We start from the raw sequence: 16,122 nt of genomic DNA on the forward strand, positions 1-16,122 counted from the left end.
CACACGCACACACACAAATGCACACACCAGGAGTGTCAATTCACATTTCTCAAAACAAAACACAGAAAACTCATGCTGTATTAACAGTTAAGGCCAATTAGGCCAAATTGTTCAGATTTGCGTAAAAGTACTTTTGCACAAATCTGAATGATTTATGTACATTTCAAATGGACTATAAGTTGGATATGACAACACTGTTACTGAGAATAAAATTGTGGATTTCCAGAAAAACTGAAAGTAAATAGAACCCAGTCCTATGGTTAGAAAATGTACAAACAAGGAAAATTCATCATCTAGGATTATTGCACAAGGGGGATTTATCAGTTGATCCATATGTCCTGATATACTGTATGTGACCAAATAACAGTTATTTTTAAAACACCACAGATACTACAACTGGTACTGGGAATAGGACTGGGAACAAAGCACTGAAATTACTACTACACTGCCACCAAAAATACAAGAGGAAACAGTGCGTGCACACACACACACACACACACACACACACACACACACTTGGATTATACAGACCAGTGATGGTGGCAGGCTGAGATTCGTCTGCTGTAGAGCTGGCTGATGCCAAGCGGGGACGCTCACACACTTCACACAGCACATCCTGGATAGAGTTGACTTTAGTGCAGTGAAGGCAACGCCAGGAGGACGAACTAACACAGAGTGGAGGGGAGGGGGGGGTTACACTGTTATGTCAAATAGTGTGATTCAAACTTTAAATTGTTCAGCTACTTTTTGTTTTAGTCCTGAAACAATTACATAATAGCACACTGTACCAATACCAATACCTTATTAAGTTATTGACTGGTTATTACATTGCTGACTCAGTAACCGATTTTTGGCTGAGCAATCAAATAACAAACCAATAATGTTAACACTTTGAAATCTCTTTAAAAGTCTTCTCCACATCAAGTAAGCAGTCAAACAGTCTTGTGTGTAAAAGCAATATTCAATTAACTAAATGTTTCTGTTTTATTATGATTGTATGAATTTTACTACATTATTAGCAGTTTTTACGTTATAGGCTTCTACATATGTCAGATGTTAGATCTCTATGTGTGTATAATGCAATATATAATATCTCAATGGTCAAAGTATTGTTCAGTAAATAATAGACTGGAACCTAATATTGGTTGACATTTAGCTTTAGTAATGAGAATCAATACTGGTTGTGGACCAGTAGTATCAGAGTATCCCCATTTTCAAATGTCAGAACATCGTTTATCCAGACCTGTGACTCTTCCTGCTTTTGGATGATGATGTCACGGCGGTTCGATGGTGACTGGCTCTCTCCAGGTAGGAGTGGTACAGTCTGTCACATTCCAAGCACAACCACTGGACACAGGTGGGGCAGTGGGTGGAGACATGGAATATTCCACAGATAGTGCAGCTCTCTGGAACAGATATAAAAATACAGTGTACCAAACTGTACCAACACACTGTACTAATACACTGACTAACTAAGTAACCAAAACAGTCAAAGCATGGATTGTCTCTCACCTGGGTGTTTGGTTGAGGAGGAAGAGGTGGAGAAGGCCTGGAAGGACCGAGGGGCTGAGGACAGGGAGCGGCCTTGGCTGCTCTCTCTGGAAGAGTGCTGGTGGAGGGGGAAGGCTAGAGACTTCGCCTGGCCCTCCCTATGGCCTGAAGAGGAGGAGGAGGAGGAAGATGAGGAGGGATAGACCACAGCGTCGGTGTTGAGACCGACATCCTAAAAGCGAGAAGGAGAGAAAAGTGGATAAGGCCTGACTTGGAGTGTTGGCATAACAAGGCATCATAAGACAAATTTACATACAAGGAGAGAAACACAAACAAGAGAAAAATGCCAACAACATTTGCAATCATCTATTAAAACATTTGCCAAACATCAATTAAAACATTCACAAATCAATTAAGACATTCACATGTCAGATTCAGGTTCTTTATCAAAATTATATTCAAAAGAATACTTTCGGAGGCAACCGACAGTGACAGAATATGGTATAACAATCTCAACAAAGTCAACTAACAGAGTAGTAAGCTTGTGACTATAAGGCTGCTAGTTTGAATCCCTGTACCAGCTGGGAAAAAGTGGATGGAGGAATAAACAAGACATACGCCCTACTCCATCAACAGCTATTATCAAGTGCCCTTTAGCAAGGCACCCAACTGTGTGGATGTGTGTGTGTATGTGTATAACCCATAGAGATTAAACAGTTTTATCTCTATGGTATAACCATCCCTAAACCTTCATCGATTTCTCTGGATGGTTGCCGTAAAGAAATCAGTGTTCTTAGGAGAGAAAGGGACTCAAATTGGCATCTTGAACCAGGGTAGCACTGAAGAAATAAAAATGGTCATAAGACTTAACTTGAAAGTCATCATCAAGACTTTCACTTTTGACTGACTTGTTTAAAAACGTATCGTTCCACACAAATCATGCAGGTACCACTTGGGCCAATCGGTAGCAAGATGCATCATCCCTCAAGGCTTCCTCAAAATCAAACCAGTGGTGTCTGAAAAGTCACCTGCCAGTCTTTACACTGCACTAATGTTAACTTTCTGAGTGTTGGGCAGTTTGACACATCTCCGATAAAAAGTGTACAGTTACTTTTTACACACACTGTTACAAACACATTTTGTTGTGCTATGAAGTTATTTCAAAATACATTTATTCGGGATTTTTTGTCTGAGTTCTATGCAAAGCAATCTGTTCCATCAAAGTGAAAGCAAATGTGTAGAAATGTATGTTAAAGCGTAAAATTAAAATAACAGAGAAATGTATTTTGCATAAGTATTCACCCCCTTTGCTTCATTTGGGCTCAATTGCCACACTAGCAAAAATTTGTTCAACATTTCTTATCATGTTACTCAGATGTCATGTTTAGATTGTATTTAGTGGTTTTAGATTGTATGTTTTCCTTTTAAACTTTTTTGTAATTTGTCTTCCTAGCTAACAAAGCTGAGACCAGCTCCCTTAATGGGACTCAATGGGATTTTCAGAATCAGAATCAGAATCAGGTTTATTGCCAAGTAAAGTTCACAATACAAGGAATTTGCCTTGGTATTTAGGGTGTAGGATGGACTGTCCACCAGAATACTACAACCCAGTTTGGGATATATGGTTCATTTATGTCCAGTTCCTGAAGTTTCAGAGAAAATATAAATCATCCCTTTCCAGTGACTATAATTAAAAAGTTTCAGTGGGGTTTTCCAATCCATTTTTTTTTACTATGGAAGTCAATGGAGAGGAAAAACCCATAAATATTTCAAATTCTGTCTTTTCCCAAACTGTGATGACAGGGTGATGATTCTCTTCCGGTACACACATTTCTACCAGTGTGTGGGTATATACTGATATACAACCACCCACCACTATAGCACACTTAATATTGCCACTTCTGTTAATACAATCAGCAGCCAATCCTTTGTCACAGAGCAAAAATGTCTCCGTATTCCTTAAAATAAAGGTTGAACTGAAGAGATGAAAGATATCATGGTAGCATGACAGATTCCTACCTTGTGTCTCAGTGTAGGAATGATCCTCTCATAGAACTCAGGGTGGGGATGAGCCTCCTGGAACAAAAAGCAAACTACAAGTTAATATTAATGCTTATTGTAATGTTGACTGTCAAGTCAAACAGGATAACAGCACCCAAAATATAAATGGTATACATAGGGAAAAAAAACGTAGGAATAATTCTCTCACAGAAGATGTGGGGAAGCTGTCTTTTGATGCAAAATCCATATATACCTGAGCAATTCATTCTTTTTCAGGTATCTCTGTTTTTCTTGCCTGGTTGTTATTTAGACATTATTTACACACGCACACACCTTGATGAGCATATCTAGCTCCATCCTCAGGCTCATCACCTCCAGTGTTATCGTGGCAACCTGGCCCACATTAGGCTCCACGACATCATCAGGGAAGCTGAGGCCATCTGGCTGCTGATTGGAGTAGCCATAGAGACAGAGAACTGCCCTTCCTCCCTGGGAGCGGAAAGAAGGAAGAGGAAGACAAGAGGAAGTCTGGATGTGAGCAGGAAGCAGGCAGGAAAACTGTTCTCTCTATTAGAAGCAGGCGTGTGACTGGAAAGTTGCTGGTTTGAATCCCTGGACTGGCTGAGAAAACATGGGTGGGAAAGTGAATGAGTATATGTTCTGATACTGCATACATGTTGATATTTTATCATATAATGTTTACATGTATTTTACATGTATATTATTTTCATATTTTGGTATATTTTTCACATTATGAATATTCTGCACTAATTTCTTCTTTGCCTCAATAGCTGTTATTTTGCACACCCTGATAATGCTTTAAACCACAGCTTTGCCTAATACTTCCCACTCATACAATCTACTTAACATGTTTGGAATTGTCGGTTGCAAATATTCATATAATCCCCCTTTTGCTCTATTCCTGTTTATATTCTATTTTCTTGTTTACATTTTTTTTCTCCTGCTGAATCTTATGAGTAACATAAAACATGCGACAAAATGAGTTGAACATTTTTACATGTTATCTTTGGTAGCAAATGAAAGAGGAAAGACTCTTACTTGACTAGGCTAGGTTTTGAACTCAAGGTGACTGATTCTGGGTGGCATGGATTCTGATGGTCCTCAGTCTAGCTCAAGACTAAGGGTGATTTATTCTTACTGTCCTCAATTTGGACTCAAGACTAAAGATGATGGATTCTGACTATCCTCAGTCTAGACTCAAGACTAAAGGTGATGGATTCTGATGGTCCTCAGTCTAGCTCAAGACTAAAGGTGATTTATTCTTACTGTCCTCAATACTGTAGGTGACTGATTTTGACTGTCTTCAGTCTAGACTCAAGACTAAATGTAATTGATTCTGGCTGTCCTCAATCTGGACTCAAGACTGAAGGTGATTGTTTTTGATTGTCTTCAGTCTAGACTAAAGACTAAAGGTGATTTATTCTTATTTATTCTGTCCTCATTTGTTCCTATCCTTTTTATTCCCTTTGATCCCTTTTCATTTATTTTTACAAGCCATGTCTTCTGTTTTATGGAGGGACTTTGTTTTTAGATAAATAAAGTTTACTATTATATTATTATGGTACCTGAATAGCATCAACAGTTGCCCTGAATACTGGGTTGTTGTGTTTGACTGTCCTCCAGTACTTTGGCCTGTTGGGGTTGGTCAAGTTACAGCCATACTTCTCTAGGATGTTCAACGCTGTAGACAAACGCTGGAGAGATGCGAGGGTCTGGAGGAGAAGAGGCGGAGAGAAGGAGGAGGACAGGAAGAGGGGAAGGAGAAGATGGCAAGAGAGAATAGCAAATTAGTAAATTGTCAGCAAACAGACGCAGCCCTGCTGAATGAAGACACATGGACCAAGAACTGAGTCTAGACTGGCTGCAAGTTAAAACAGGTTGTCTGAAAGTTTCATCAAATTAAATCTAAGATTTTTTTTAATGCCAGTTAGAATGAAACACAAGTCCAATTTCACCACTGAAATGAAAAAAGGTAGTCCCATCAGAATATACACTAGGTCTGTGTGACAGGGCTGATTTCTCAACGAAAAAATATTTCAACATTCATCATCATCATTAACATTTTTTAGACAAATAAAACTGAGTTTCAAACTTAAAAGGCTGGATTTAACAGTAGTGAAGTAGTGAATTTAGACACTGAAGATATTTTAAGATGCTCTTTCATCCACTAGAAAGGCCTCCACTTCAGTGAAATAGCTCATTGTCTGCTAATGTTAGCTAGAAGACAAATAGCCAATTGTATTTCCAGAAAAACAGGCTGATTGTGGAAAAGGGAACCCACTTGAATTAAAGAGACACATTTTTCACTTCAAGTATGATTATTTTTGTTTTTTTACTATCCTACCACTAGTAGATTATAGGTTTATACATTTAAAAGCTTACCATTGTGATCTAAGCAACACATGGTGCCATGGCCTTGAGGGTGGGGGATGGGGGGGTGGAATTATTCTCTCTCACCTCTTTCCTGTTGCTGCCGAAGCTGTTTTCTATGATCATGTTCTCGGCAGAGATGTGGCGGTATTTGGAGCAGGGCGGCAAGGGGAGGTTAGCCATGGCCATCACCCCGGCCCGCACCTCCACCACCGTCCCGCCAGAGTAGAGACACACTTCAGCCTGACTCCGAACCTCCTGCAGCTGCTCTGATAAAGACGCCATCCTACACACACACACACACATACACACACACAGTCACTGTATCATATTTAAAAAGATAAATAAGATTGTTTCCTATAGTCCTAATTAATGTACCTCAACTCTGACACAGTGAGTTAGCCATTTTGGATGTTGAATGAATATTCCTATCAGAAACACTGAGTAGCTCCAAAGACGGGCTTAACCATAATGTGTAGCTTTGGGTTGTATTTGGGTTGTAAAAGGAGGTCATTAGGGCTGGGCGATATATCGTATCATATCGATATCTTGATATGAGACTAGATATAGTCTGGGATTTTGGTTATCGTAATATTGTGAAAAAACTTAAATGTTACTTCTTCCTGGTCTTATAGGCTGTGTTACAGTAAAGTGCTACAATTTTCTGAACTTATTAGCTGGCTGAGTAAAATGAACAATGATTGGCTTTACCTGCTCACCATATCCACATTACTTCTTACTGATTACATATTACTGATTATTAAAGATCATTACTAATTTTCAACATTTTCTTGTGTGTAAATATCTTATGAAAGCACCAATACTCATCCCCAAAATATCGTCACATTATCGATATCGAGGTATTCGGTCTAAAATATAGTTGATTTTGTCAATATCGCCCGGCCCTAGAGGTCATATTCCCATTCATTTTCAGAAACGTTCCTTGGGAATTTAAGGGAATTTGGGAAATTTCCAAATAGATGCAAAAAAACACCTTGTGTGTTAAATCAAATGTGCTTCTCTAAAAATGACTAAACTGTAACTTGATACCAGGGTAGGTGTCAAACAAACTCTTGTCTGATGTCTTGACACTTTACACTGATTTACAGGATAAGATCAGTGCTGCATTTCCATCATATCTACAGCAGAGCAGAAGGCAGCTATGGATTTCAGTCAGAAATGCCTTGGCTTTTGCATCTAGAACCAATTCATGCAGCTGAGCCAAGGTGTGCTGGAAAGGCACATAGGCTGTTCTATGTAGAGAGAATCTCAGCCTGTGACATCAACCTGGTGGAAGGGACTCAATTAAATTAGGGATGAGATTAAATCAACCGTGTATATTCCCAACGTTTCCACAGATTCCCAAATTTACCTCAGAATTCCCAAACTTGCATACAAATTCCTAAAACCTTGCAACCCTAGAATTAGTGTTATTTAATGACAGGTTGAAATTAGCAGAAACACAGAACAGCAGGGTTAGGGTTAGGGTCATAGGGGAACAGTAGAGAAAAGGAGTGAAACATGAACTGAGGAGAACAGTAGAGAGGAGTGAAACAGATAGACAGAAGAGAACAGCAGAGAGAGGAGGGACACAGATGAACAGAGAACAGCAGAGAGGAGTGAGACAGATGAACAGAGAACAGCAGAGAGAAGAGGTGAAACATGAACTGAGGAGAACAGTAGAGAGGAGTGAAACAGATAGACAGAAGAGAACAGCAGAGAGAGGAGGGACACAGATGAACAGAGAACAGCAGAGAGGAGTGAGACAGATGAACAGAGAACAGCAGAGAGAAGGGGTGAAACATAAACAGAGGAAAACAGAGGAGTGAAACAGATTAACAGAGAACAGCAGAAAGAAGGGGTGAGAGATGATCAGAGGAGAACAGAGAAAAGGAGTGACATGAACAGAGGAAAACAGAAAAGGAGTGAAACAGGTGAACAGAGAACAGCAGAGAGGAGTGAAACATGAACTGAGGAGAACAGCAGAGAGGAGTGAAACAGATGAATAGAGGAGTATCACTGAATTGATATAGCCTAGACATTAATTATTTTGATATTTTAATATTCAAAAAGTTGTGTGTCATGATGAAATTAGTGTTTTAAGTGAAATCCGTCAGATGTCTTGTTTGGAAACTGACATTATAGATTACTGCGGGGCTCATTATGTAACTTAAGGGTTAGGGTTTAAAGGAGTGTAAATATATTTCATATATAAAATACCACAACAAAATGTATTTAAATTTTTTTTGTATTTAGCCTAATTTGATGCAATCTAGTCTAAACATGCGTCAAAACTGACATGATGCTTAAATTTAATCATTAAATCATATTCATCCAGCTCCCCTTTGAAACTGGGCTTACCTCATTGTAAACAGTCAGATAGAACCTTATAGAACCAAACCAAGATTGACCTTGTAGAGTTTTAAGGTTCTGTCTCTGTTTGAGCCTTTTAAAAAAATCGATTTTCTTATTGTCCTAGGATTTTGATATTGATAATTTACTGAATGAACCTACAGCCATATTTTTCAGGCATCTCTCTTTTTCTAACTTGGTTGTGTCTTGACATTATTTACGCACAGCCAATTCTCCAATGGAGTTCCATGATGGAGCAACACCTGGTTGATAGATTTGTGGCACAACTGCAAAGCCTCTTTCATTAATAATCTAAATCAAAACCATCATGTAGTTCAGGGATTCACTGCTAAATTCAATATATCAGTAGATGATATCAGCTGTGTCAGAGGTGTAAGCAGATGCCATTGACACTATGAAACCAAACCCCTTAATTTTATCCCTGAAATGTCCTTAATTTCTCCATTACATAAACATTAATTATCCATTAAAAATAACTGCTTTAATAAAGTATGGCTAGTATCATGGTTGATTCACATAGACTCTAGAAATTAAGGAATTTTTCATGCCTTTTGTGCATGGTTTACAGGGTTATTCATGAGTTATTAATGGAAAGTTCCTGTCTCCCTGAATTTTACATTAAATTAGAAAGTAAGGAGTCAAATATTAAGGGGTGTTTAAGGGGGCTTTGATGGGGTCTTCTCCATTATAACTCCCTTAATTCATTTTAAGGGGGTTTTGTATGAATTAAGTGGTAAATGACCTTACATTTACCCCTTAATTCATGCAAAATCCCCTTAAAATTCTTTTAAAAAAAATTACTGGTTCGTAGAGACGTAGTGGTCATATCAGTGTTCTCAATAGATGATAGTGTCAGCAGTGTCAGTAGATGCCAATGGTGTCTACATGTGTCAGTGTCAGTAGATATCGGTATAAGTAGATGTCAGTAGATGACAGTAGTGTCAGTAGATGTAGCCTACCTCTTGTTTGCAGGAACACAGCAGTCAAATCACGAGTTAGTTCCTTCTGTGACGTTCATCCTTCAGCACCTCGAGCCGTTGATTTGAATTCATACCAACGTTTTCTGGAAATACACAGCTGCCGTAGCGTCTATCCTACAGCTACCAATGCCCTACAGTAACGTATATTCTGTAGTAACGTAACATAGCTGTATTCTACAGTAACGTCAATCCTACAGCAACGTATACCTTACATTGACAACACAACACTACTGCACAGTGTCCGTGTACAGGCAGAAAGCAGACAGAGCTGGCAGAAGGGATCAGCTGAGCAGACAATTGTCAACAATACTGTACTATACACCACTACCGGTTTCTGATCCTAACTACATGGGAGAGGTGTCGTAAAGTGACGTAAAGCAGCCTCGGACGACATCTAGTGGCGTTTATCTCAATGAGATTTTATCTACCTTGGGTTGATATCATACAGTAGGTTTATATCTCACTCCAAGAGAAAGGTCTGTTCAGTAGTGATATAATGGACTCCCGCACTACAGAGCGTTAATCCGGGCTGACTGGAAGGCTGTTTGGAATTTTAATAAAAGTTATTGTGTCAATAAGAGAAGTTTGCTTTAAAGTTGTTCACCAGAAACATAATAAACCGTAAACTGTATGGATTTTTTTTAAATGCCTATATTGACAATATTATTTTGGTTAGATTTTGAGTTTGCAATGTGCAAACTGAAACTTTTCATTTTGTATGGAAAGTAGGCTACTACTCATAAATTGAAATGGGCGAAAAATAATTCAAATATTTAACAGTTCAAAATAGGAAATTAACATTATATTGCAACTCTACATGGACTGCAGATGTACATTTATTTAAGCAATCAGGACACTAGACTGTAGAGTCTATTCTATTTAATTGTATAATCCTTTGAAGGTAGCCTATAAGGTAGCCGGTATTGATTTTTTTTTTTTTTTTTTTTTTTCGCTTAAAAAAAACAAGGCGGACAACCAACAGCGATGAAAAATATGACAATCAGTCAAACTCCTAACTAATCCCTCAACTCTGGTTGAGGGAAAAAATTTTCTCTGGTTCCCCAGGATAACGCTCAAATGATGTTTAGTCCTCCCAGACAAAATAGCAGCCTAACAAAAACAAAATGAATATCTCCTAACCTATATCTTCTCATGTAAGTAAGCACAAAATTGCAAGGAAGCTTCTTTGTTTGATCGTTCTCCCCAAGACAACTTGGGAAGACCATTCTCCACAAGGACACAAGTATCCACTCGGTGTTCTTGGTTTTGATAATCAGCCAGTGCTGAGGGCTCAAACACCTTTTGAGCCAGGTCAGTCTCTTCTTTGCTAGGTGAAAGCAGAGGAAGGCAGACTGACAGCTGAAGGCAATAAACTGATTACATTACCTTGGCCTAGATGATAAGAGAGGGCCAGCTGGAGTTGGGTTGCCCTCATTCAACCGCACTCATCAATCCCACTTCTTTTTCAGCACCATTTTTACCAGTAAGTTCTGAGGCAGTGGCTCTAAATGTTTTAATAGTCTAGTCTTCTAGTGAGCTCTCTGTCTCATAGAAGCTGTAGTTTAAAATGTGATTTTCTTAACATGTGGTGGAGCCAGTGAAATGTTTTTCTTTTTATCAGCCGGCCACAGTGGCAAGTAGAAGCCAGCCAGAGTACCCAGGTCATGTTTAGAAAAGACTGATCAAGAGCAAGTCTTGCAAGAGCCTGAAGAGTCCAGTGTATTTGAATACGATTACACAATAAGGCAGCACATTACAATCTTTTGGGTGCTAGTTAGACTTTTGATTTTTAAAAATGTCACGCAAAACCTTGCTAATTCCGAGAGCTTATCTGAATGAGTTGCTGGACCTGCAGATAAGCTTGTTTAAAGCATGTTTAAAAGTTTTGTTGACATGTTTGTCACACTTGTGCGAAATCAAGGCATGGTTGCAAGTGCTATACAACGGTTAAAAACACTACATGAGACATCACTGATATGCTTTACATACAGAGGTTCACTCCTTTTTCATTTTCTTCCTCAGTACTGCGGTGTGTAAAACCTTGTGCAGTGTCTCTCTCTGCCCCTAACCAAGCAATGGCAGGTGAGTCTGACTAATGCACCAATTGCTTCTGAGCAATCCAACTTTTTTCAAGGCATCTAATTTGATTTATTCTGAGTAACCAACAAGTTAGTTGCATTTGTCATCAAATTGCTGTATTCACATTTCATGAAATCCATTGTTGCGTCGAGACTGACCACATAACAGTATCATGTGCTCCAGGGCTTGACCTGGGTCTTGACCTGCTCAAGCCTGACCCAGCTATAATGTTGGAGCTAGGGATGCAAGTTTACAAAAAAAAAATCGATTTTTACTCAAGTTAATCAACTTTAAGTGTATTGTTCATCCTGCCCTCCTCCCCTCAGTTGGTTAAGTTCTCACCCCCAACACTTGAAACAGCATCTAGGTTGAGGTAACCGGCATCTGTAAAGCCACAACAGGCGTTGAAAACGGTTGGTTGAAAACAACCAATCTGCAATAAAACAAGCAACACTGATGTTCACCCTGTTTTTTAATGTTTAGCTTTTCTGTTCTTCATTTCCCTGCATGCTGTCCTCAATTGTTGTTTCATAGCCACAACCCACTTACCACTGGCCACACCCATATGAGACGCCCACAGCAAATGACGCCCCAAAACATCCCCAATGTCATTGAAAAGCCAATTTCAGGCAGAAGGGTGTTTAGGCATGAATACACAGGGTCAAAGACAGACAAATGTATATTATCCCTCTTGGGAGTGGCAAAAGTAAAGGAATTCAGCGGGGAAATGGAGTATAAGCACACAACTAGAATGTAAAAAGAAGCAATAAAAATAGTTGAAAATAAACAATGAATAATTGTGGGATTATATAAACATACTGCCGACAATTTCAACACGTTGGTGTAAAAGTGGCTATGGGAAAGAAACGGAACAAATTTGTGTTCTCAAGAACAAACTATGATAATGAATAAAAATGAGCAATACAAGGACATTGTAACAGCGAAAAGGTACGCTGCTGCCAAGGCTAGAGGGTTGCTGGAGGAAAATTGCAGATTGTGTAAATCCATAAATAAATAGTCCCATCACTGTCCTGTCATTAAGGCATAGTGGGCATACTTTTCACTGATGCAATTTTGTGTCATCACATTGAGGCTATGAAAAGATTTTCTATTCTTATTTCTATGTTCCCCAGGGCAGCGGTGTTGGGAATATAGGTGCAATCTGTTGTATTACACTCGGGAATCATATGACACAATTCAGTGCCCTTAATATGCAGTAACAATAAATTTCATCCATTATTGGTAACTACCGTCAACTAAAGCTACCTGCTATTTGTTAGAAGCCATTTTTTATAGTCAGAGTAGGCAAATGGCCTGGAAATGCTACAAAAATTATTATTTTTTTTTTTCATAGGAGTATTATTATATTATTTATGGAGTTATTCTGCACCTTTTAAATCTCCCAGTAGCACGATTTGTAGTGAAAGATCAATAAATATATTATGATTTGCTAACCATTTCTCTATCTGTGTCCAGAAAACTGCCACCAGGGGGCAGTACCAATAAAGATGGTCAATAGGTTCTGTCTCCTTACATGAGAATCGACATCGAGCTGAATCTTCTATGCCCCATATGCTAAGCATTTTCTTTGTGGCAGTAATTTTGTACAATTGTTTTAGTTGAATACTTCGGAGTGATGAGTCAACAGTTGTTTTGTATATCAGTTTATAAACCCTGTGCCAAGGAATAGGAATATCTATCATCTGTTCCCAGCTGTCCTGTATCTTGTATGGCGCCGCTGTTAAGGATTTAGTTCTTAGGTGAAATAAGTATATTTGTCAAAAGTTTTGAAGAACAATTCTTCTGGAGTCAGTAATGCCATAAATGAGTGAGGTGAGTGATTACCAATTAATTAATCATTATGATTTTTCCATAAATGGTCAGGTGTTGTCCTCTCCATGGTAGCAACACTTTATCAATTTTCTCAATTTTTCTATTGAAATTTATCTTAGCCAGATCCTTTTTTTCCTTTGGGATATGAATTCCTAATATATCTACTTCTCCATCTGCCCATTTTATTGATAGATTACAAGGAAGTGTAAAGGTTGTATCCTTCAGTGTTCCAATACATAGTATAGTACACTTATCATAATTGGCCTTTAGTCCCGAGAGCTTTGCAAAAGTATTTAAATCCTCGATGAGGGTTTGCAAAGATTTTGTGTTCCGGACTTAAAAGAAAATTAGAGTCATCTGCATACATAGAGACTTTTGTTTCCAGACCCATTACTTCCAGTCCCTTGATGTTTTTATTTACTCTAACTTTGGTAGCAAGGATTTCAATGGCTAATAAAAAAAAGGTATGGAGATAGAGGACAGCCTTGTTTAACCCCTTGTGATTGTATTATACTCTCAGAAGTATCCGTTATTTATTATTTTGCATCGTGGGTTACTATACATCACTTTTATCCAATTTATAAGTGAATCTCCAAAGTTATAGTGCTCCAAACATTCATATATGAAATCTAGTCGAACTTTGTCAAAGGCTTTTTCAAAATCCGCAATAAAGACAAACCCTGGTTTCTGTGAGGTGTCATAATGTTCTATTGTGTCTAGTAACTGGCAGATGTTGCCTCAAATGTATCTGCCTGGTAAGAAACCAGTCTGGTCATGATGGATTATATCTGGTAGTACTTTTTTTATTCTAAGTGCTATACATTTGGCCAGGATTTTTGCATCACAACACTGTAAAGTAAGGGGCCTCCAGGGTTTCAGGAGAACTGGGTCTTTATATGAGCCACCTGACTGTTTCAATAATAAGGAGATTAGACCCTCTTGTTGTGTGGCTGATAATTCACCCTTTTTATATGAGTAATTGAAGCTCGCAAGCAAGGGCTCTTTTTTAGGACATTGAAAAATATTTGATAAACCTCCACTGGTAACCTGTCCAAGCCTGGAGTTTTACCTTATGGAAAGGATGTAATTGCATCATGTAGTTCGTCCTCTGTAATGAGCCCCTCACATAATTCTTTTTGTTCATTTGTTAATTTGACATTATTTTCTGGAAAGTAGTCATTATTGAGATTTTCCTTAACTGGCATTGGAGGTGATTCAGGTGCAAACGTGTTTAAAATATTTTGCCTCCTCTTTCAGAATATCCTCAGGTGAGACATGAACTGTCCCATCCTCTGTGATCAATTTCTGTATATTCTTTTTCGAAGCATTATTTTTGCAAGTTTAGGAAGAACTTTGTACACTTTTCGCCATTTTTCATCCAGTTTGCTTTGCTTTTATAGTACATGATACTTGAGCATTCCTTTGTCAATTCTTCCCATTCATTTTGTTTTTTCTCCATTAGAATTTGGGTTTCTATACCACCGTTTCCACTTTGATCTAGCCTAGATGTTAGTTCCTCTATTTCCGCTACAAGTTGCTTCTCTTTTGCCCTAAACTGTTTTTGTTTTATAGAGGATTGTTGTATTGAGTGTCCTCTAAAGGCACACTTAAATGTATCCCATACAATATGTGGGTCAGCTGTTCCTTCGTTATGCCAAAAGAAATCTGTTATGAAGTCACTTGTCTTTTTTATATAGGATTCGTCATTTAGCAGGCTTTGATTTAGCTTCCAGTAGCCTCTCCCACGTGAAAAAACAGTCAGAGTGATGTAAAGGCCAATTAGGTGATGGTCAGATAGCATCCTACCATCTATTGTCACTTTTTTAACTTTCGGCACCAAGGAGAATGGTACAAGGAAGTAGTCCAATCGGCTAGCTTGATTGAGCCTCCTACAACATTTATTGCATGTCTGACATTATACCACTGATACAATAATCCCTCATGGAAGACAAAGGGGTTTTGTCAGTATCTTAACACTGTTGCTCTGCGAACAGCCCTGAATATTTTTCCAGAGAGCTGACTGATGAGGAGATGGGTATTTTATACGCTTGAATCTGAACATGACCTGTTACCATGGCGATACCCAAAAAGCCAGGGTTAAACCCACTTCGCTAACCCACTAAACTGTTCATGAGATAGGACCCAGCTGTGTCAGTATTGCAGTGGTCAAATAGTCTTGGGTATCTGAGTGAATGTGTGTTTTCACAAACTTTTTGCACTCTGTACTTCCCTGGTGTAGATATGACCAGTAATTTGAAATGTTGATCAGTGTACAGTCAAGGTAATTGACAGATGTAGGTGACTTACTGCATCACCTCTCTTGCTTTCTTACCTGGTACAGTTGGACAAATAATGTATGTAGGAGAGTAATCATTTTTGGTTTCTGGCATTCCATGTTACAGACATGAACAATCCTACTCACTCTCTGGGATCAGGGCACCCCCATCACCACCAAGTTAACCACACCAGACCATTTTTCTATGTTCAGTCACCCAGCCAACCTTTCTACATGTACCAATGGAATATGAACATGAATCCGTATGGCCACCCTGCATCTGGTAAGAATAAGTCGGAATATTAATTTTACAAAATTGGATGAGTTGAAAAGTTTAAGAATCCGCAAGGGGGAAATTGGGTAATATCCCAATTTGCTGAAGGGGCAGTGATTGCTAATTTCCTTGAGTTCCAAACAGTGTTGTTCCTTCAAATGTATATGCAGTATTCTGTATATTCAGTATTCTCATGTGTCACTGAAATAAGACTGTTTGACACATAGAGATATATAACACTAGAGGGGACATTACGTCATAGACTGTGGGATAACCGTCCGCCATCTTACCTGGGTCCAGTTTACCAGCAACTACAACAGCTGTCTATGAGAAGCAACCACTGTTGTCCTGATTTGGACCTAACTGCTGCACTAAAAGGACCAAAGAGACCAGAGAAGCTGCATCAACTTCCACACGTCAGTAGA

The 16,122-nt window shown here is 38.7% G+C and overlaps 1 protein-coding gene across 1 annotated transcript in view; it reads right to left on the minus strand.

The window, feature by feature from the left end:
- The window catches only part of rnf31 (ring finger protein 31), a 32,827-nt gene extending 23,352 nt beyond the window's left edge, over window positions 1–9,475 (minus strand). The window contains exons 1-8 of the mRNA XM_078287859.1: window positions 9,216–9,475; window positions 5,971–6,169; window positions 5,079–5,225; window positions 3,826–3,981; window positions 3,511–3,567; window positions 1,513–1,723; window positions 1,244–1,406; window positions 532–665 (exon numbers count right to left, since the gene is read on the minus strand). Coding sequence (XP_078143985.1) covers window positions 532–665; window positions 1,244–1,406; window positions 1,513–1,723; window positions 3,511–3,567; window positions 3,826–3,981; window positions 5,079–5,225; window positions 5,971–6,168 — 1,066 coding nt within the window. The 5' untranslated portion in view covers window position 6,169; window positions 9,216–9,475. The remainder of the gene's footprint in view (window positions 1–531; window positions 666–1,243; window positions 1,407–1,512; window positions 1,724–3,510; window positions 3,568–3,825; window positions 3,982–5,078; window positions 5,226–5,970; window positions 6,170–9,215) is intronic.
- Between the last annotated feature and the right edge of the window lie 6,647 nt (window positions 9,476–16,122).

The sequence above is a fragment of the Centroberyx gerrardi genome, chromosome 13 (genome assembly GCF_048128805.1).
Source record: "Centroberyx gerrardi isolate f3 chromosome 13, fCenGer3.hap1.cur.20231027, whole genome shotgun sequence".
NCBI classification, from domain to species: domain Eukaryota; kingdom Metazoa; phylum Chordata; class Actinopteri; order Beryciformes; family Berycidae; genus Centroberyx; species Centroberyx gerrardi.